The sequence below is a fragment of the Guillardia theta genome (genome assembly GCF_000315625.1).
Source record: "Guillardia theta CCMP2712 unplaced genomic scaffold GUITHscaffold_87, whole genome shotgun sequence".
Classification (NCBI taxonomy): Eukaryota; class Cryptophyceae; order Pyrenomonadales; family Geminigeraceae; genus Guillardia; species Guillardia theta.
The window spans coordinates 109,094-131,033 of record NW_005434587.1 but is presented as its reverse complement, the minus strand read 5'-3'; the positions used below and the strand labels follow the sequence as shown (position 1 = coordinate 131,033).

The 21,940-nt window shown below is 49.9% G+C and overlaps 5 protein-coding genes across 5 annotated transcripts; 1 reads left to right on the top strand and 4 right to left on the bottom strand.

The window, feature by feature from the left end:
• Window positions 1-1,235: 1,235 nt before the first annotated feature.
• Window positions 1,236-5,225, bottom strand: GUITHDRAFT_144442 (hypothetical protein; the record flags this gene model as incomplete). The annotated part of the gene is made up of 11 exons (XM_005825053.1): window positions 1,236-1,504; window positions 1,558-1,921; window positions 1,969-2,079; window positions 2,131-2,976; window positions 3,028-3,996; window positions 4,060-4,171; window positions 4,220-4,297; window positions 4,351-4,412; window positions 4,467-4,615; window positions 4,661-4,810; window positions 4,868-5,225. The coding sequence occupies 11 exons, from the start codon at window positions 5,223-5,225 to the stop codon at window positions 1,236-1,238; spliced, it is 3,468 nt and encodes a 1,155-aa protein (XP_005825110.1).
• Window positions 5,226-5,714: 489 nt separating this feature from the next.
• Window positions 5,715-7,621, bottom strand: GUITHDRAFT_144441 (hypothetical protein; the record flags this gene model as incomplete). Its single annotated transcript, XM_005825052.1, has 12 exons — window positions 5,715-5,766; window positions 5,813-5,865; window positions 5,911-5,959; window positions 6,013-6,155; window positions 6,266-6,321; window positions 6,368-6,491; window positions 6,536-6,583; window positions 6,628-6,675; window positions 7,068-7,114; window positions 7,203-7,276; window positions 7,347-7,468; window positions 7,550-7,621. The coding sequence occupies 12 exons, from the start codon at window positions 7,619-7,621 to the stop codon at window positions 5,715-5,717; spliced, it is 888 nt and encodes a 295-aa protein (XP_005825109.1).
• Window positions 7,622-9,927: 2,306 nt separating this feature from the next.
• GUITHDRAFT_77466 (hypothetical protein) lies at window positions 9,928-11,311 on the top strand (the record flags this gene model as incomplete). The annotated part of the gene is made up of 11 exons (XM_005825051.1): window positions 9,928-9,984; window positions 10,032-10,100; window positions 10,214-10,408; window positions 10,459-10,506; window positions 10,557-10,621; window positions 10,667-10,724; window positions 10,773-10,867; window positions 10,915-10,972; window positions 11,025-11,072; window positions 11,125-11,174; window positions 11,221-11,311. 11 exons carry the CDS (start codon window positions 9,928-9,930, stop codon window positions 11,309-11,311), a joined length of 834 nt encoding a protein of 277 aa, XP_005825108.1.
• Window positions 11,312-11,450: 139 nt separating this feature from the next.
• Window positions 11,451-12,846, bottom strand: GUITHDRAFT_165278 (hypothetical protein; the record flags this gene model as incomplete). The annotated part of the gene is made up of 1 exon (XM_005825050.1): window positions 11,451-12,846. The coding sequence occupies exon 1, from the start codon at window positions 12,816-12,818 to the stop codon at window positions 11,451-11,453; it is 1,368 nt and encodes a 455-aa protein (XP_005825107.1). The 5' UTR covers window positions 12,819-12,846.
• A 1,766-nt stretch (window positions 12,847-14,612) lies between these two features.
• GUITHDRAFT_115681 (hypothetical protein) lies at window positions 14,613-21,929 on the bottom strand (the record flags this gene model as incomplete). The annotated part of the gene is made up of 11 exons (XM_005825049.1): window positions 14,613-14,663; window positions 14,723-14,783; window positions 14,840-14,877; window positions 14,944-19,258; window positions 19,353-19,405; window positions 19,451-19,819; window positions 19,876-20,554; window positions 20,666-20,871; window positions 20,929-21,003; window positions 21,062-21,286; window positions 21,381-21,929. The coding sequence occupies 11 exons, from the start codon at window positions 21,927-21,929 to the stop codon at window positions 14,613-14,615; spliced, it is 6,621 nt and encodes a 2,206-aa protein (XP_005825106.1).
• Window positions 21,930-21,940: the final 11 nt, after the last annotated feature.

Here is a 21,940-nt window from a genome sequence, read left to right as displayed (position 1 = left end):
GTAGAGGTGCTGTTGTATGATGATTGAGTAATGAAGTGATTGTCCTCTATCTTCGGTATCCTTCTGGTAATAAGTCCGGTTCCAGCGCTCTTGTGTCTGAAGTCAGGTCTCGTATGGACTTGGGCTGACAAGTGGTACGAGGAGGAAGAGGTGCTGTTGGTGCGGAGACGTTAGACGCTCCCTCTCTGCCTCGAGCAGAAGTTTGTTGCTATCCGTTCATCTGCTTCACCCGGTCGAAATCCCCTCTCGCTATCGCCAGCTATGACTCGACCATATCTTCATGTTGACGCCTATCGCTGTTGAACTTACATCCTGGTGGTAGTCACTGCTGGATAGCACGACAGACAGGGCTGTGAGAGGTAAACCCTAATCGGACGATCAGGATATTGATGGAGATGATAAAACGGATCTCAATCCTCCGCAGTAGGAAGCCGCTGTGTTCAATCGGGCGAAAGGGACTCCCGTACTTTGCAGGCCCAAACATCTATATTTCAGAGGCGAGAGGAGAGAGGGGACAGAGGAGAGAGGAGAGAGGAGAGTGGAGAGAGGAGAGAGGAGAGAGGATAGAAAGGATTCACACAGATCATTCGCATCCATAACCTAGGACACTGGAGGAGAACCCTGATAAAAATCTCAAGACGGGAGAAAGAGTGCAGTTGATTGTGAGATCTATCACTGTGGAAGGAAGTCAACGAATCGATGATGAATTTAATGATTGTGTTGACTCCAATATCTGATATGGGTTGAAATCCTGCGGTCCCCTAACATCAGGCAAGACCCACTCAGTGTTAGGATGGTCAAGTGGGATAAGAATCATCGATGAATTTCATCGTGCTCACTGCAAGTGTTGACAAGGATATGCTCCTGAAGCAGGAACAAGAATGCTGAAGAAAAGATCTGGATGAGACGAATATGACCAACTGCTAACCATTTCTTTGGAAAAAAGCTGTCGATACCGAAACTTGAGAATGACTGTTGATGAAATCCGCAAGTTTATGCATATCTTGCGGATGATCCGCAAGATATGCATAAAAGTTTATCACATCTTGCTGTCTTGCACGTACGCCAACAAGTCTGACACTGGTTGGTCAACAATCAAAATGGAACCAAGGAGAGCAAGGAGCGGCAATCCATACTTGTCATTTCTCATATCCAGAGAGTTGTTGCACTCTACTGACAAAGATTCATGGCCTACACTGCTTGAAGGAATCTAGCAACGAGAAGCTCTCTGCATTTCAAGCGCCGTATCTGGTATCGTTTCGCACGATCTCCATAATCTGCCTCGCTTCTTCGTCATTGTACTGAGGTTTGCCTGGAACGACTGTGTTGTTGTTGTCACGTTCGATCTGGTCTCTCTTCTTTCCAACAAGGTTGCAGTTTGGACAAACCGCATCTTTGTCGTTGGGGTCCACTACGTGCCCAGGACAGACTTCATGAATGGTGCTTCTTGACTCTTTCAGAAGTTCTTCATCCTGCAAGATCTCAGAAATTTGGTCTATGTAACCTGTCAAAAGCTGTCAGGCCTCAAGTTGCACGAAATATCAGACAAACACGCACCGTAATCCTTTGTGTTCATAAAGTTGGCGTGAGCCTCTTCTATTGTAGCTCGTTTTCCCTGTGATTGGTGTTCTTGATACCTCCTTTCCTGGTTGTCATCCAAGGTCTCCACGTATGCAGCATCATCAACAGTATCATCCACTTGCATCCCCATCTCCGCAGCGATTGTCTCTTCCAATCGGATCTGTTGCTCAAACTCGTCCAGGTCAACATGCGGATCCTGCAACTGAAGAAGTTTCGAGATCATCTCTGAGCAGACTTTCACTTTCTGCCTCTGCACATCATGCACAGCTCTCAACGTCTGTAACAGATTCTTTCGTTGAATCGAAGTTGAGTTCGGCCCCCTCAAGACACTCTCCATCATCTGCCCGACCGACGTGAGGTGCTATCAATAAAATGCTCCGCACTTACCTCGGATGTCTCAACCAGCTCCCTCTCAGACTCCTGCTCTAGCTCGATGAGCTGTCGTTTTAACAGCTCCATCTCGTTAGTCATAAGGTCGCTAAACCTTCCCCCTTCTCTCTTGACGGTCGTGACAGTATGAATCAAATGTTGCAGAATCGACCTCTTCACCTTGACATTCTCAAGTTGCGAAGTTTTCAGCTCCTCTTTGCTTCTTTTCAACATTTCGGAAAAGATGAAGGGATCTTGAGGTATATCGAAATCGTCTTTCTTGACCTCGTCCTTTAGTCTTGGAGGTTCTATGGCTGGGCTCAAGACAGATCGAAGGTCAGGCGGGAAGTCTTGCGGATTGTCAGTGACAGAATGCGGAGTAAACCTTATGTCCTGCTTCAAACTTTCTTGGCTTCCCACACTTTTTAATTTCGATCTCTCCTCCTTGACCCTTTCTTCCCTTAGCTTCTGGACCCCACTTTCCACTGTCTGATTGTAATTTGCTGCAGCATTACGAGCCATCTCCTCTCTCCTCCTCTTCTGTTCTTCTTCCCCAATTTCCTTCTGTACAATAATATGCGGATTTTCGTGACCCTGTATAGATAACTTTGTAACTTTTTCTCGCCGAGGACTAGTCATCTCTGTGATTTGAGACATGTTTTGCTTCATCAAGTCAGTTGTAGACTTTCCTTGATCTTCTGCTTTCCCCTGATTTGGCTTGGCCTTTCGTTTTGGCCTCTGAAACATTTTCGAGAAAATAGTCTTTTCTTTCTCAGCAAAATCAGATTTGTATTGCTTTAACATTTCTTCAAGCCTTTCAAATTCACGTCTTGAAACTGGATTGCTCTCCTGAAAGGGTAGTTCTTTCAAACTCTTGTCTTTTACATCCACCAAAGCTTCAAGCAACTTCAAATCTCTTTCAAACGACTCCATGTCCCCTTTCTTGAAGGCCGCGATTATCCTCCGTTGGTATGCCCGGGAAACCTTAGGTTCATTGTCAATCAGCTTGTCCAAGGTGCAAATCGCCTGTATCCCAAACGAGTTTTATACCATGGAATAAGATGAAACAGGTCTTACCTCATCATAATTCTTAAGTTGGATGTCAGCTGTTGCCAAATTGATCTTGACCGTCGCTTCGAGCTCTCGAGCCGGAACAGTAGGCTGATAGAGTGTTGTGGATGAAGATATGACATTGACCTCAGATCTGTTGGAGGACACCTCTCCGTCCTCTTCGACCCTGAGGTCTCCAAGAAGGTCAAGCGCGCGAAAGTACACTTCTTTCGCATCTTCAAATTGTTCAAGTTCCATCAACTGATTACCGAGGGATTTCCTCTTCTTTGCAAGGATCATCAATTGATCTTTGGAGTGTTTAAACTTTGGAGTGATATTCAAGACCTTCCATTCACATTCATAGAGAGCTTCTGCACTTGGGCCAAACAAGCCCCCTTCACCCCTTACGTTTCCCTCGTTCCACTTGAACGTGTTGAGGTAAGGGGCTCGCATCCATGCCTTGCATTGCTGTCCAATGTATATCTGTTGCAAGCATCGTTCCAACCCTGAAGCAAGCTCAAAATCTCCCAAGATTATCTTCATGTTGCAGTCTTTCCATTCCTTCCCAGACGTCCATGTCCTATTTGTTGTAATTTCATGACAGTTGTCTTCTTGAGACGCGTGTCTTGCACACTTGTCAAAATCACGCCAGGTAGTAACCTTCCTCCTCGTGAAATCATTGTTTTCCTCATTTACAATGCGACAATGAAGATCTAGAGACAACAAGTCTGCATCAAGGCTTGGGCGAACAATCTTCGAGAAAGATTTGCGACAGTCTCTCATACATAAGATGAGTCCCCCGTCCTCTGTCATCTTTCTGTACTCATTCCACTCAAGGACTGTCACGTTGTAGACGTGATACATGGAGGGTTTGAAATGTTCCATCCCTTCTATCGCAGTCAAACCTGAATCCAAGGAATCCTCGTTTGTTCTCTCCCCCCTTCTCACATAGACTGTAATGGGGGATTCAGCAACAGAGTATTTGACGATTGCATCCTGCAAGCCAGTAGAGAGATCATCACTCCGCATCCTGAACCATTCACTGCGAGCCTCGGTGACCTGTAGGTCAGACAGGGAAAGTTGCCCGAACTTCAGTCTGGAGATCTGTGAGAGATTTTGTACTTGAAAGGACCCATGGAAACTGTTCAACATTTGTACTTCGGCATTGTAACTGAGTTGCACGTAAGAAGAGAAGATCGAAATACTCAACAGGGGCTACCTCGGACGTTGATCCAGCAATCTCCAATCACTAGCTTTCCTCCATGTTTGGATTTGCTTGACAGTTTTCCGGGGATACCTGACGTTTGAGAAGACTGAGCATTCCCAGCACAAAAATTTCAATCTACCGACCTCACAAGGACCGATCCGTCACGATTGACGTCAAAAACATTCTTTGCGGCAAGCTTTACACGCTACAGACACCCATCTGTCAATTCGCGTTTGGAGGAACTCAAAAACAAATTCACCACATCGACCGTAGCCATCGTATCAATTCCTAGCTCCCTTGCAAGCCCTTTGAAGCCATTGTAATTGAACAGAGCATCTATAGATAACCTTCGTGATTCTCCGACTTTCATGCTCTGGATAACATCATCTAAAGGAGGCGGGATACAATCTGCAAACGCCTATCAAACCCACAGCATCGCATGCACACCCTGACCTGATCCTTCTCCACAGTAGTAGGACAACAACCCTGGTATGGCTTCAAAGTCGCGGGAGTCTTCGTTGTAGCTAAGATCACCTCCGTAGGCGTAGAGCAACTGTATCGGACACTCCGCAGCTTCCCTGTAAGACAGGCTTTTCACTGACCCTGTTGTCGGAACCAAGACATCACTCTCAGTCGAGACAGCTCATGCTCCTCTCAGACCTTCTTGCTCCTTGGGTGCGCAACGTTGGATCGCTGCTCTCGTATCGAGGGCCAACCTGCCCTCCACCCAAAGCTCGAGCTGGACGCTGAGGAGATCGCCAGGGAGGGGAAACTCAGCTTGTTCAGCCTCCTCATCCTCCATCCCCTGAAGTCTCTCGTCTCCCTCCTTGTCAGAAGAGATGAAGGGGATCGACTCCTCCTCCTCCATCTCGAACGAACCCTCCATTTCGCCATCATCCTGGTCCTTACCCCCTCGCAACCTGAACCCAAGGGAACAATGATCCCGTCGAGCGAGGGGTAGGAGGAGGACTTTGCTGTTCCCCTGGAGGGAAGGAAGGGACATGAGAACTGCTGCCATGATGATGAGCAGGACAGTCGGCGAACTTCTCCTTCTCATCTCCCTCCTCCTTCTTTGCAGGTCCTTGTCCGATACGCCCGCATTACATGGAAGCAAGGCACCACTTACCACCGGTGTATTTGTCCTCAATATATGGGGTAGTTCAGGGGTAGAACGAAAGGGGGCACTGGCAATGGAGATGAAATGGAGGAGAGGAACGGGAAAGTTGGGTGGGTGGGTGGAGGGAGGGAGGGAAGAAACGATTTCTGGTTGTTGGTCAACGTGATAGGTATAGCGGGGTTTATGATGGGGATATGGAAGAACTGAAGAGGGAGCGAGCGATGGAGGGAGGGAGGGAGGGGAGGAGAATGCAACAAATTTGCTTTGCAACTACAAGAAATCTTGCCATGCAGACAGGCGCTTCTTTCCGCAGGGCAATGTAGAATAGTACACGAGTTTGGCACGGAGAACCAAAGAAAGAATATTTGGTAGACCGTTCTTTCTGATGCATCATCGATACTGCTGGTGAAATCTTGTATCCTCAAGCTCTTTCATGAGGTCCCTGAGCAGAGATTATTAAAGTATTACGCAAGAATCACATCTTTGACCTGATCACAGGCAGATACGCAAGTGTAAGACGTTCAGTCTCACTTGCAATTGCCTAAGAATTTTCAGATTAGGCGAAAGAATGTCAGATATCAGCCACCTCCTGTATGTCGTGAGAGAGGTTTGTTTCGGATGCCCCGTTTTCTTGCCTTGCAACACAGTGAGAAGATAAAAACTCTTGCCTCCTTAGACTCGTAGGTACCTCGCCGTTTCACTCATGCGAGAGTTGAGCGAGGCCACTTGCAATCGGAGGTTATACTCGCTCAGTTGAAGGCCCTGTATGATCTTGTCTCGGTGGTAGATCTCGGCCTTGCACTTCTCTATCATGCCTTTGAGATGGTCTATCTGTGTTCACCAACACACCTCTATCAGACTGATCGGAATAGAACGCAGCAAAGCACCTCTCGCTCTTGCATGAGAGTTGACCGCTCACTTCTCTGGGCAGAGCGGATCACCTCTTCATAATGATGATGCATCTTTGTTTTCGCGATGGCCTCATCCGCTTCATGAACTGCTGACTTTCTCAGTGCGGGGCCTCGCGAACAAGCGCCATTCACGTGTTTCTGACTTCTTCAGCTCCCTCATCTCTCTGGGATTCAGGAGGACCTTGACTGGCTCTCGAAGGTTCTGAACTACTTCGATCGCTGACTCATCGGGTGTGAAAGGCGAGTTTGTCTCTTCCTGTGACCCTTATCATCCCCCATGCAAACAGTTTTACCGTGTACCTCCTCGATTTCCAGTGAGTCCCTGGACACAGAATTACCAGTTGTAGCCTGCTGGGCAATGAGATGACTTCAATGTAGTAGATGCAAGTGACCTTGTATCTCGTCGTTCCCCGAAGTCCCGGAAAGCTAGGCTCCTGCTCCTGGCATCACGGGGAGGAGAGCAGTGGGAGGAAAAGAGATATCACATCCGGGTTGAGAGAAGGGAGTTTCTCGGGGTACTCCTTTGGTTCCTTCGGGGTTGAGGACAAGCTGTGTCTGACTGGAGTCTGAAGATGGAGGCTCTGATAACTCGAATCAGTGGAATGAAAACCATCTCACGGCCCAAACATCATCTAGATTCGTCGACATTTCGTTGATTTGCTCCACACCAGCTCCAAAATATCTTTCAGGGAAACGCCAGGATGAGCTTACGTCACAGGAGTTGTACCTACGTCTACCTTGATCTTATCTGTAAGCTCATGGTGCCGAAAGTTGACACCGTTGAAGAGGAATGGAGTACTTTCGAGTTCAACGCCACGTCAAAGTCCATCACCTTCCCTTCGAAGGTTGTGCTCGCAGCTTTTGTCAAATCAAACTGTTCTTGTGCGATGAGTTGGTTCTTAAGGAGCAATTCAAAGAAATCAAACCTTTGCCGATGCCAAGACCGGGCCCGTAGCCTTTGACGCACCTGTGCTGTATGATTCATGAGATCCCCTCAGCTGGATCTTTGCGATCTTTTCTTGGAAGTCGCCCTCCTTAGTCCTAGACAGCATTCATGAATCAGACAGCATACATGAATCAGACAGCAAGGAAGGATTGGACAATCACTGACCTGTAAAGTGTGCATAGAATTTCAAAAGTCTCGTTCCATGTTATCTTTTTGTTCATAATGGGCTGTATTTTTGTTTCGACGAGGTTCGAGCCACGATGAATCGAAACCGAGGCCTCAAAGTCCTATACAGAAGGTTTAGCAATCAAGGTATGCTTGACAGATGTCTAGATGACCTCCAGCTTCACTGATGGATCTACACGTACAGTCCGGATGACAATCGTGAAAATGAATTTGTTGCCATTCGCCCTTGCACGCAGCTGCATCAGCTTCTTCATTCTCAGGTGGCCTGCAGTCTCAGCGGCAGCTCCTGCTCATGCGGAGATCGTCTCAGAGCTCATCCCAGCTCACTTCTACCACATTCCCAGCAGCTCTCCGTCTGCCCCGCTCCTCGCCTCCTCTGCCTCCCAACCTTCACTAGCGCATTTTCGGAACAGATCCTGCCGTGAGGGTCATAAATGGTAACCTGGATGATTATCGACCAGAGGTGGGAGAACCAGTATGATGGATGGCCAGTTTCCCTCGCTGTAAATCGCAGAAAGGGGACGGTAACAATTTTTCATTGCAGGAGGAGCAGGGGAGGGGGGAGGAGGAGATTCAGTGTGTTCCTGTTGTCTTTGCTGCTGCTCCAACTCCTGCTGCACACACTTGTTTGCTCATTATGACGGTTGTGTCTGTTGTGGATTGTGCTTTTGTCCTCCTACTCCTCTATACCACTCATGATTCTCCCTTCCCGATTCTCAACCCCACAAACACAAGCGCTGCAAGAGCTGAAACACAGATGATCTTCTCCTCATCATTCTGTCTTTCCACTGTTTATTCCGAAAATAATCAACTTTCATCTTCTTTTATTTGCAACGTCATTCTTTGTGGATTACTAGCACCAAAGAGTAATGGGATCGAGTATCCAAGAGTTTAGTCCATTGAAATAGAGTCCATTGAAATAGATTGCTCACTTTTCGCTTTTCACTTTTCATTCGGCTTTCTTTACTTTTTAGAAGAATTTGAATCTTGGAGGATCGAGGTATGGATTTATCATAGAAAAACGGTAGCATTGACATTCTCAATTCTAAGGTTAGCAGAGCTTCGAGGTCTTCATTTGTGTATAGTTTACCTTTGTGTCGATCCACCTTCTTCTTTGCTTTCACCGATGATATGTGACTTCGTGCTTATTGGTGAAAAATATGAAATTTCTTTACACTGGCACGTCCAAGAATGACATTGGTTTTGCTATACCTGCTGATGAAAGTTTATTGAAAAATTACAAAGAAGATAGAGGAAGGTAGTTTTGATTTGAATGTAGGAGCGGATGGTTGTAATGTTTTGCCTTGGTCTTGTTTAGAGTGATTTACAGCCAGATAAGATAAGAAAAGCATTGAATGTTGAATTGCTATGCAAATGCGCAAAGATCTTGGGTGATTTTCTAGAGGATGCAATACGACAATGACAAGCAAGAGCGATACAGCATGGTTGGATACGAAGAGGAGGAGGAGAAGGAGGAGAAGGAGGAGGAGGAGATGATGATGATGATGAAGGAGGGGGACTATGGTTTAGATTGGTCGTTCATGCTACCCTACCCGCGAATCATACAATATTGGCTCTGATGAGGGGTAGGGTGGTATACGCCCCTTCCTTCTTGGAGGTAGGGCCAGGGAATTGAAAGTTGGCCGATGAGGTGTACAGAGTTGGGAAAAATACATGGCAGATTTCAAAGTATAAAAGGCATATTCAGTTTTTCCTGAAATTATGAGGTTACTAGTTGAAGCCTTTTCGCCAGGTTGATTTGGAACAGTCGCTCGCTGTGTAGGGGTTCGGACCATGTAGGGGAATGGTCTCTTAGTACCGGTACTAAAGTGGTCGAAAAAGATCAATTTATAAGGGTAGGGTGATCCTCCCATCGTGCGTAGGTGGTGGGGTAGTACAGGCGGAAGGATCGCGATGCCACAGGCATAGGGACAGGCAGACATGCAGGCAGGCAGGCAGGCAGTGCAGGGAGAAGATAGCACCTTTGTTCGGCATGATGAGAGAAAGACATAAGGATGTAGCATGAAGGAGAAGGAGATGGAAGCAACAGGCTAGGCAAGCTGTAAGGGGGACGATGAGACGAGGTTCATGCACAACAGGATCATTTGCTGTTGGAAAGGTCGACTTGATGTAGAGTAATGTGGTAACCAATAAGCTGGACAGTGAACATACATCAAGATGAAATCTTTTTGAGATGTGCAGTCAGCACAGCAGGAAGAACGAGATCCTGATTCTAGGGATAGATGTGAGATGTTGGACCGAAGAAGAGTACAGTGAATAGAAATGCTTGGTGATGTTTTGTTAAAGTGCATGTAATGGTGTAGATACAAGACGTACAATTGAATTGAAAAGTTATCTGTTTTCCTGAAAGCTTTCTTTCCAGAGCACTATCGAACCGTGAACGACCTGGATTCGTTAGAATGTGTAAGTTTGGCATTGAGATGGCTTGTGCTTCGCGATGATTTGATTTGCTTTCAGCGAACAAAAAGACTCTACCTGCAGCTGTGAATTTTGCCACCGGAGGTACAACTTTGACCTCCTAATGTGTTCAAGTAATGAAATGATTCCAGGCATCGGTGGTATCGGCGCATGGGTCATTGTGCACCCATTCAACACCGTAGCTTTGTTTATGACGAGACCACTTCCTTTGATGTGCTTCTACAGGTTGCCGTCCGAATGAATCTCGCTACCGCTTCTGGTAAGGAAAGGAGACAGGACCTTGTGATTCTTGATGTTGCTTCGACAGGAAATTCGGAGGGGTTGGGCTTCGTTCCCTTCTTTCAACAGATCGTCAAAAAGGTCTGAGCACGGTGGAAGCTGGATACGGAAGTGATTGGATGATGCAGGATGGAGCCATGTCGCTGTACAAGGGTTTGTCTGCTGGTGTGATGAGACAAGTCTTCTATGCAACTTCGAGGTTGGGGTTGTTCGACGTAATGAGAGATGCTCTTGCCAAGTATCGAGAAATCGATGTCTGGAGCAGACTTGCAGTTGGCGTCGCCTCTGGCGCATGCGCTGCTGTGGTTTCTTGCCCAGCTGAGGTTCTTTTAGAGAGTTATTGTCACCTTTATCCCTTACTCTCGGGTTCTAGGTCTCTCTCGTGAGAATGAGTAACGACAGTGCACTTCCTCCAGAACTGGTTCTTTCCTTGTCACAACAAGCTATTCAGACTAATCTCACGGTCATCAGCGTCGCAACTACAAGTCTGTGGTTGATGCTGCCGTCCGCATCGCCCGCGAGGAAGGAATCTTTGCGTATGTTCGACCATCTCGTTTTCTGTGCCACTGAAGGAATTTTAGCTACTGGCGTGGTTGCATGCCTTTTGTTAATCGTGCTATGCTTGTCGGAGCTTGCCAGGTAGAGCGCATGAGGTGATATGTATAAGGAAGCTCACCTGCTGGATAGGTTGGAACGTACGATCAGTTGAAATCAACCTTCAACCAGCTCGGAGTTACTGGCAAATTCTCTAACGTGTTCTGTGCCTCAATGACTTCTGGACTGTGAGTTGGTGCCAGTTCTTATCCCTGCAATGAACCTTTTTGAACAGGTTTTATGCGTCTGTTACGATGCCGTTCGAAACCGCCAAGAACAGGATGGCTTCGCAGGTTTCGCCCTCCTACTTAATTTCCTCCCCAAGAATTACTAATTTTTGCTCAGAGACCCGACCCCGTGACCAAGTTGCTACCTTACCGCTCGACTGTCCAAGTGAGCGAAGGATTCGAGACAAGAAGTGTTGCTAACTTGTTCACTTCTGTAGACCATCGGCACTATCGCTAAGACTGAAGGAGTTCTTTCACTTTGGAATGGGTGAGTTGACTGGTCTGTGAGATGAGCATGTCTAACGAGCATGAAGCTTCTGGCCCTACTATCTTCGCTGCGGAGGGCACACGGTTTTCTGCTTCATTATCGTGGAGCAGCTCAAGAGTCTCTACCTTAGCAGGTAGACGTCTATTATTCAATCATGAGAAATGATTACAATCTCTTAATCGGTTCAATCAATCTTACGGAAAAATGCAATAGAAAGATAATCCAATCAAACCCCTCCCGTCTCCCGAAATCGTAGATGTGAGTCAACGAAATTTCTCATGTACGATTCCATTGGCTATGGTTCATGCTGTTCAGCATCAAGTACAGGAACCCACCCATCGCGCCTCCAGCAAGCTCTCCCATATATATGCACGGAGCGTACCACCAGTCGCTGGGTCCCTTGCCGGGAACAGGAAGGATGGTGTGCGCAATGCGGGGACCAAGATCTCGTGCTGGGTTCATGGAGGGGTTGATGTTGCCTCCGAAAGCGAGAATGAGGACGAAGATCCACGGGCCGATAAGAGCAGGGACGACGACATTGGTGTAGACTGTTCGCTCCTCAGGAGGCATCATGTAAGCCTTCTCTGCCATCATCAAGTTGCCCCAAGTCAAGAAGGCTGTGGCAGTGAATTCCTGGATGGCATTGAAGAAGAAGTTGGGGATGGCTGGAGTCGTTCCGAACGAGGCAAGCTTGATTCTCTTATCTGCATGCAGAGCCTTGGCATATTCCTCATTGAGCTTTGCCATCTTCTCTGTTATCTTTCTCTTGATAGGCTCTTCATCAATCTTTGTGTCCAAAACCAAACGCTCGTTCATCGTCTCGTTCTCATCAAGATTGTCCACATTGTCGTTGCAGCTCTTCCCATTGGGATCAAATTTGAGCTCTCTCTCGCTGCTTGCTTGTGACTTGCATTCTCCATTGCTCGGGAGTCGGATTGCAATCTCTTCCAGTGTGGGAACTCGGAAGGATCCGCTAAGCTGCCTGATTGCCTGCTGCGTCACCGCGATCTCAATGGTCTTCTCTCTTCGGTACCGCTGTAGCATATCTGCAGGCAGATTCTTCTTCATCAGTTTCTCCTCAAGCTTATGTGCCAAGGTCTCCAGCGATCGCAGCTTGCGTTGCTCAATGCTCTCGCTTCTGTTCATCTTGAATGGGCTTGAGCAAGCTCTCTTGAAATCAGTTTCTTCTCTCAACGTTGCAGACGCAATTTGACGTGCCTTGGGTCCTGCACTTCTCCTCATCGCAAAGTCATCATCCTCTTCCTCTTTTGGAGGTTTGGGAACGGTGGAGAAATGCGGGAGATATAAGCCAAACACCAGAACGGAGCCACAAAACCAACCAATGACTTGCGCTATCGACATGACGACAGCATGCGAAAAAGGAGTCAATCCTGCAACCCACAAGGCGACCATGGAGGCAGGATTCAACCTTGCACTAATGTGATTGAGCATCACCATGGGGAAAATGAAAGATAAACCGAAACCAAGCGCAATGAAGCCATATTCATAGCCATGCCCTTTCGTTCCGGGCAAATGATGGTTCACAACTAAGCCAAGTGAAAGAGCACTGACGATGAAGCAGCCTACAAATTCTGAGAATGTCTTCTCTGCTAGAGTATATTGGTAAGGAGGAAGGGACGACATGTTTGGACTAAGAAATTGTTGTCAACCTGAAAACCAGACACGTGATCAGATTTACAACCTTCTTCATTGGATCGTCTTGTTATCATGCTTCTTGAACCTTTTTATAATGACAGCACTGTTTTGCCATATATCCTCCTTTCTTTTCGCAGGACCGATTTCTAAGTTGTAAATCACGCAGGACCATTTCTAAGTAGTACATCAATTCATAACATCGAATCTTTTAATCTATTTCTGTCCCTTTACGATCATTCACTAGCATCAACATTCACTTGCATCAACATATTCTTGCTGCATCATAATGTCTATATCCCGACTCCCTTTCAATTCAAATCCTCTCTCGCCCTCTCATTGAATCAGTCATATCTTTACATTGGACACAACCCCAGAAATCCTCCTCCGTATTGGTTTTTTTCATTCCTTTTCTTGCACGATACTATTCCAGCATGAATGATGTTCGAATCCTCAAAAACTATGTCGTAGCTCTGGAATCCACATAACTAATCATGCATCCAGCCTCCCTCCTTCAACCCAAATCAATTCTTTGCCGCCAAATCTCATTCCTTTCTCATCTCTTTAACCCTTTCTCGTGTTCACTTCATTCGTTGCCCACATTAGTTTCTAGATCCTGCATTCCCTGCCTTTCTTCCACTATCCTTCCCTCCTTCTCGTCTTTCAAACATTCCCTGATGCACAATCCCGCCACGAAGCGCTCTCATGTCATCATTCCTACGCCCTCTACCACCCCAACCCCCGTGCTCGTTGCAACCCCACACTCATACTACCCCACCCTTGTATTTCTCTGATATTCCCCACACAATCCGTCGTGTCAATTTTGAACCTCAGTACCCCTACCCCAGCATTTGAACTACCCCACCTCCCACGTGCCGGATTCCATCCCGATACTTACACCATGTCAGACTGACAACAACCCCTCCATTCCCTTCCAGGGTATTCAAGAGCCTTTTGGAAAAAATTGAAAGACATGGTACAAATGTTGGTCAATTTTTATGTTCTTGTTCAAATTTTGGTATTCAAATATCAAACTGTTCGGTAGCAAGAAGACCCTAATTTCACAACAACTACCCTACCCACCATTTCAAGGCCTCGTTTGGTTGGAAGGTTCCAGAGGTACGGTACTAACAATTGTACCAGAAGTTTATTTTGTACCTAAATCAACAACTATATATTTATAAAGGTCATTACTACCCTCGAATGTTTTTTTAAACCGACTCGATGGTACAACCCGATCTTGACCCCCAACCCTCCTCATATCCTGAATTTTGAGCATATTTTCAGAGGGTGGGTATTCAAAATAATTCGAAAAGACTTAGTTTCGTTGCTGATGCTTCTAACGAGATGCGACCTTTCACTACCCCTACCCAGTTTTTTGGACCCACTGTTGCGCCTGGCAAAGTTTGCTACCCCTACTGTGTGGTCTACCCTCCATATGTCTGTCGACTACCGTGCAATTTGAGGGGTGATTCCTGATAATTTAACAGAGGACCCCCTTTAAAACCCTGTGATAGTACCCCTATCTCCCTATTGTGATACTCCCCCTCCCTGCACTGCCAGAACAGCCACCCCGAACCCCCTCTACTCCATCTGCCCTCTCCTGTTACAACCCTACCTCTCTACCGTGTCTCCCCCTTTGCCTGCCGCACATTCCCCAGGGGAAAATCGGGGGTGGGTACAACCGAACGGACCCGCCTCAGCTGACTGGAAGACCGACTCCTTCATTCCCGGAGTCCTCCAGAGTCCGGAGTCCGGACCCCGGCGGCCCGGCGGCCGAACTTACTAGTTCCACATCGGGCTCTCCCGTTGAGTTCGCTTCCTCTTCTCCGAATGCTGCGGCGTCACAGTCCGAGTCAGCCGTTTAGTCCGATCCGATCCGATCATCATCTCACCTCTTGCTGCTTGTGGGATGCCGCCAGGTCCAGCCCTTGCACCTTGTGAACTTGTTCCGTCCTGCTCAAGCCTCCGAGTCAGCGAGCCTCGTGGCACTTGACAAGCATGCTGGCAACCTCGGCTTCAGCTCGACTCGAGCTCGGACCTCTGGAGCCTGTCAAGGTCAGTGAAGTTAGTGGCACGTCTGAGGGCTCGAGGTGTGATAGGAAGCGGAGCTCACAGTCTGTTGCTGCTCGTGCTTGGCGAGCTTGACCTGGATGGAGAGCGCCTGGATGGCCTCCTTGTGCTCCTCGATCTCCTGCAGGATTTTCTTCTCCCGCTTCCAAGGGGAGGACGACGCGAGCTTCTGCATGCTCTGGGTGGCCTTGGCCGCGTTGTACAACTTCGACCGGGCTCCCTGCTCATTCCCTCCTCGACCTTCGCTGCTCCCGAGCTGCAGACCTGTCCCTTCGCTCACCACGAGGCCAGGGAGAGGAGGCAGTTCGGGCTGAGCAGGGAGGGCCAGCTCGGGTATATCGCTGGAGCGATTCATCTCCTTTTCCTTCATCCTCCAGAGCTGTTCGTTCCTCGCAGCGACCTGCGCCTTGAGCTCCTCGATTTTCCGCTCCTGATCCTGTATCGTCCAGTTCAGCAGGTCGTTCTCAGTTTTCATGATCCTCGCCGTCCTGTTCAGACTCTCCGTCTCAGTCTTCAGCTCCCCCACCACCTCCGAGACTCTTCGATCGATCTCGGCCTGCAGCTCTTCCTCCGTCAGCGGCGGGCGAGCCGCCTCCTCCTCCACGGGCGAGGGAGGGGCGTCGTCAACCAGCAAGCTGTCGGCTCTAACAGCTGCTTTCTGCATCCTCCTCCTCTTCCACCCCAGGTACCACGCGGAGATGATGTGGAAGGCCTGCAAGGACTTGACTTGGTCGTCGATTTTCTCTCGCCTCTTCCTCTGGCTGAGAGGACACTTGTCCTTGTTGTGCCAGTAGACCAGCGACATGCAGATCTCCTCGAAGTAGATCGCGTCAGGAGGGACCTCGGGCTCGAAGGAAGTCCCCGGTCGCAGGAAGAGGACGAGGAAAGAGATCATCGCTCTCAGCATCAAGATCTCCAGGCGCCGGGCAAACTTCCAACCAGGTTCACTCCCGACAAACGTGCTTCCGGCTTCCTCCCTGGTGTTCTCCTCGGATCCTCTGGCCTTCCTCCTCCCTCTCCCCTTCTTCTCCTCCTCCTCCTCCTCCTCCTCCTCCTCCTCCTCCTCATCATCATCATCCTCTTCATCTGCTGTGCCAAACTTGCTTCCTGCTTCTACTACCTCCATGTTCTGGCGCATCTGCCTTGCCCGTGCTCGAGCTCGGTGCACGTTCCGAAGCACTGTCTCCTTCCTGTGCTCGATGACCTTTCTGTACCACTGCTGAATCTTCACCGCCGCCTCCTTCTCCCTCCTTGAAAACTTCCTCCTCCCCGCGTCCTGCACCGTGGAGGTCCACAGCTCCTCCCCTGGCATCCTGGTCCAGCGGAGAAGCTCTCTTGGCAAGCGGATCCTCTTGCCGTTTCGGAGGACAGCGATTTTCTCTCCTGCCTTCTCGCTCCTCTTGTAGAAGTCCTCTGTCCTGACCACCACAAAGTCTCCTCGGCTCGCCCTCCTCTCCTTCGTCTCCGGATCTTCAAAGTCGTCCACCAGCTCAAAGATCCTCTCATCCTTCTTCAGCCCTACCCTCCCCGCGCTCAATGCCACACGGGCAGTCAACAGACGATCCTGCAGCCCGAGCAGCCGCATGCCTGTCCTGCTATCAGCTGCATGCTGAGAGATCTTGACCCTGTGGGAGGACAGCAGGGAAAGCTCCGTCCTGACAGGTAGGTACTGCAGGTTGTATCCTTTGGAACTCCCGGCAAGGCCGAGAGGAGGAGGGAGTTGGAGCATGAAGGAGTACAGCTCTCGCAACTTGATACAGCCGAGGCGGGAGGGGTCAAACCTGAGCCAGACGACAGTGAAGGTGCGGATGTAGTCGTTAGACAGGATGCCCTCCTCCTGCGCCTGGCTCCTGCAGAAGGAGAAGTTCTCTACGATGAGGCCGACGAAGAGCTTCATCACTACGAAGTCGACGACGATCTTGAAGAGGATGAAGAAGGCAGGGGAGATGGAGGAGCCGCAGTCGTCGAAGGTGTCCCCGGAAGGAAGGCGGTACCCGAGCTTCCAGCTGGTGCAGGAGGGGAACGCGACCCGGCAGTCGTCCATCATCAGGTTCCACTCGTCGCCGAAGAGGATCTGGAAGAGCGTCATGTACGCTGCTGGGAAGGAGGCGAAGTTTGCGGTCTGGCTGATCCTTGCTCCGAACTTGATGTCCCCAAACACCTGCGAGCTGACGGACGCAAAGATCCAGAGGAGGACCGAGAGGAGGATAATGATCTTCATGAACTCCCCGCGAGAGAGAAAATAGGTCTCCAGCACTGCCCCAGCTGTAGCGTACGAGCTCTTGACCTGCATGTAGTTGAGGAGGCGGGGGAGGCGGAGGAGGCGGAGGACCCCGAAGGAGATTTTCATGCTGCCAGAAGCGGCGGAAGAAAAGAGGATGGCAGTGAGGACGACGGCGTCTAGCCAGAACAGCGCGTCGTTAAGGCAAGTTGGGATCCCAAAGGCGAGGAGGGAGAGGAAATCTTCGACGAGGATGGAGACGAGAAAGAGAACGGACCAGGCCTCCAGCCCTTGCAGGTAGGAGGAGGAGGAGGAGAGGTTGTGGAAGCAGATGAGGCCGAAGTTGACGCAGGTGAGGAAGAGCATGAGCAGGTTCCAGAATCTGTGCTGGAGAACCCGACGGAAGAACCTGGAGAGGAAGTTGCGAGGAGGCGGCCAGACGCGAGCAGGCTTCGCGCCGAGGATCATGCGTTTGACGGCGATCCACTCGATCTCCTCCTCAGAGCCTGCTCCCCCCAGCGTCGCCTTGAAGTAGCAGTTGGTGATGATGGCGACGAAGAGGTTGAGACCGAAGTAGGTGCCGCACAGGATGAAGGCGAGGAAGAACAGCATCCTCGCACTCTGGTGGTTCTGCTCAGGCTGCATGTCAACCTCCGTTGCCGCCATGGCGTCGGTCAGCGGGTTGAGCCACTTGAGTGTGATGACGCGGAATAGCGTCGTCAGACTCTCCGTCATGCCATCGAAGCTGTGCTGTGGGTTCCACCAAGAGCGCGGGAGGAGGTAGGGAGAGGAGGAGGACGAGTAGGAGAAGGAACCCACACAGTTGGCCCTATCACTGAGAAAGGGCCCCACGGTACGGAGGAGGGCGATCTCGGAATCCGAGCAGCGGAAGAACTTGTCGGCAAAGATCCCCATGCCGACGACCGAGAAGATGAGGAAGAAGACCAGGAGGATGATGATGACCTCCACAACCTCCGCTGCTCCTGTCACGATGGTATAAACGATCTCCCTCATCGACTTGCTCCCCAGGACAAGGCGGACAGGTCGGAGGCTCCTCAGCAGCGTGAAGAGGAACATAGGGCCCGAGCCGACCACCTTGTCGAGCTGAAACACCTTGAAGATCCTTCCGATGGAGGAGACGAGGACGAGGAGGTCGAAGATGTTGGACCCGCTTCTCATCAGCGTCTTGTGCACCTTCACCACCACCTGCCCGTCCTCCAAGTCCTGCGAGAAGGAAAGACGTCGGCCGAACAGCCCGAACGCTGCCACCTTGAGCGCGAACTCGAGCCAGAACAAGAAGTCGATCATGAAGTCGAGGACAGTGAAGAGGGCCTTGGACATGCTTGAGCTCATGCCGGGAGGAGCATGGAGGGAAAACAGAATAGTATCGAAGAAGATGAGCATGTAGATGAAGGACTTACTCGCTCTGGAGGTGACTACCCTCATCATCAGCTTGTGGAGACCAGTCTTCGGCCTCATCTCCTGCAAAGCATCCTTCTGAGGGTTTGCAGCAGGAGTTTGGTCCTTGTCCTCAACAGGCTCTGCTGGCGGGTGCGGATAATCTGCCTGATCTACAGGATCCTCGTGTTGGTTGTCTTGATCATCGACAGTTTTGTTCTTGTCCTCAGCACTTGCAATCTCCGCCTCCTTTGCAATCTGGCGAGGTTGAGAGGAGACAGAAACATTGAAGATGAATGACCCGCACGCTTCAACTTCTTCTTCACTGTCATCGTCAGCATTCTGCTCCGTAAAGATGTTCCAAGCATGCTCTTCGTTCTCGTAGAGATCGATCTTCACTTCCAGGCTTGACTCCTCCTCCATAGCAAAACCATCTTTGCGCAATGCTTCGAGATCTAGAGCATAGAAACCAACTCCCACCAGCTCATGATTTTCGATCACATGTTTGTTGAGTATGATGACGCGCAGAGGTACCACCATCGAGTTTCCCTCATAGTTGAAGACATAAACATTGTTGGCTTGCCAACTCGGAGCCGAGGAATCGTCAGCGATCTGGGTCTCGAAGTAATCCTTGCACGTGTCTATCCGGCATGACAGGTTGTACTGTTTGAGGTACGTCTCGTTGAGCAGCAAATCCTCTGCCGACATCGCTTCGATCCTGATCTTCGTCTTGTCCTTCCTGTGGAGATTTTTGAGAGAAGCTCGAAGAGCGCAGGAGTGAAACGAGGGGAGCAAGAAAGCTGAGATTTGAACAACAGAAAACGAGCACTCACTTCTTGAAGCAAGCCTTTGCTGTCCTCCATAGCGCTGCTCTTGCTGCTTTCATCTGCGTCAAAGTTCACTCGACTCACTTTCCTCTCATCGCGTCAACCTTCATCCTTGCAAACTGCAGAAAGTTCTCGAAGGCTGTCTTGTCACTATCGCTGACATCAAGGCTGTCACTTCCAAAGTTGTCAAGGATCACTGCGATGAACAGGGCCAACAAGACGAACTGAGAGAGGAAGAAGAAGAGCAGCAGCAGGACCAGCGCGACCGTGTCGTTGAACTTGGAGTTACACTCGGTGCTCTCAAGACAAGAGTCGGTGGTGCTTCCCCACATGATACTCGTCCACGAGTCAGTCACAAATATCTCCACGAGGTTCTGCACTGAAGTCGGGAAGTTGTCGAAGTAGGCGTTGCTCCCGTTCTTTCCTCCTGCGATCAGGTCCATCGCAGCGATCGAGAACATCATGAGAACAACCTGTCAAGCTCTACGAGTCAGACCAGGATCGCATCTCACCAGGTTTGCAGACGTACCACGATGACGATGATCAGGTTGAAGACAACGGGGATCGACTTCGCTGCAAGGATGAGGATCTGCCTGGTGTGGCTGAGCTGCATCAAAGTACGGAGGAGGCGAATAACTGAGATCGACTTCCACGTCTGCACGGAGGCGGAGGAGGCGGAGGCTAGCTGGAGAAAGAGCCCAACGGACGAGACGACGGTGACTAGGGCGTCAAAGAGATTCGTCGGATCCTTGGCAAACTGCCAGACTGCCCCCGCGCTGTAGACGCGAAGGACGATCTCAAGGAGGAAGAGCGAGGAGGTCACGTCCTGGATGTACTCGAAGACAGCTCGGACCCTAGTTGAGGGCACGTCATTCCAGATGAGGAAGGTGAGGGTGTTGACTATGATAAGGAAGTCGAGCGAGAGCTTCCAGATGTCACTCTCAAGGACGTCGGACAGGCTGAGACCGTCGTCCTGCTCCTCTTCCATCCTCCTGGAGCCTCTGGACGCCTGACGAGACTGGGTCCTCCCGCTGCGGGTGCGTCGAATCCTGACGGATTGAGTCTTGACGCGTTCAGCCTCTGCCTGGAACGGGTTGTCGCCGTTGAGCGGGAAGACTGCGTTCCCCTTCCCCTTCGGTTGCTCGTCCTGATCCTTCTTGTCTCCTCCAAGGCCCAGGAGGAAGTAGCTCGAGATAATCGCGGTGAACCTGTGAACACACGTCACTTCACAGTTACACCGCCGTGGTCAACACCACGACCAACACAAAGAAACATAGTCCACATGAAGCAACTCATCGTCATGGCCGTGAAAGCCTCACATGTTGAACGCGATGATGCTGAACAGAGCGTTGATTGCGATAAAGAACAACCAAGTCAACAACTTGAAGGCTGGCTCTGACTGCAAGAAAGTATGGATGACCGCATAGGCGCTGTCCATCGACGCAACCTGGAACACGGTGACGAATCCCAGGAGCGCGTCATCGAAGGAGATGTGCCCGGAGCTCTCAGCCGACCCCTTGCACTCCTGCATGAAGGAACAGCTAGATCTCCAGGGACCCCGGACAGCCTTGCAGTTCCTCACTGGGACCACCAAGTCTTGGGTGTCCATCCAGTAGCAGAACCTGTTCACCGAACCCATGTACAACTCCACACCCATCTGTTGCGTTTCAGCACCGTCAAAGATCGCTAACACAGAACAGAACATCTTCACTCACCACAGCAAATCCGAGCAGCCCGACGACAAGGAGCAAGGTGGTGGCTGCCAGAGATGCCGTGGCCTGCGCGAGGGAGGAGACGATGCTCTGCACGCGATGGAGCGCGCGGGTTCTGGAGATGATGAAGAAGATGCGGAATATCTTGAGAGTACGGAAAGACAAGCGGAAGCCAAAGATCCTGAGTACAATCTCTGGCCATATGAGGATTGCAACGAGTGTATCGATCTGCAAGCAGGATAAGAAGGAGACCGAAATTAAAGACTCGGTGATAGACGAGAACAGGAGAACGACTTGAACGGGAGGAGAGAGAGTTTCTGACCTTGTTGTAGAGGTTCATGCGGAAGTAAGACTCCGGATGTGAACAGAAGCCATATGCAATCACACCGATGAGAACATCTAGTGTGAATAGTACAGCAGCGACGACGTCCGACAGGAAGAAAGGATTCAACCAGTAGATTGATGATGTCGTCATGGTGAGGCGAAGAAGCAGAGAGATCGAGCTTGCGATGGAGACGAGAAGGAAGAAAGCATGATATCGTATCTTTTTTCGTAATCTCCTGCTCCGTTCCCTCAGCCATTGCCAGGAATTCTGCACGGAAATCAGCCGTTGTCTCCAATCAATGCGCTTTTTGTCCACCCTGTCTACATGGTCCATGATGTCTTGTTCTTCTTGACCATCCTGATCGACATTCTCCTGCTCTTCTTCTAGGTTAAATCCTTGTACAGTCGTATCCTCTTGCTCAAGGGCCCCCTGATCTTGCATAGTTGCTTCAATACCGTCTGCTGGGAGATTGTTTGCTTCTGTGAGCACATCATCGTTGGCAGACTCACCCTCCTTCTCCTCCCGATGTGCAACAGGAGAAGACATCGTCTCAAGGC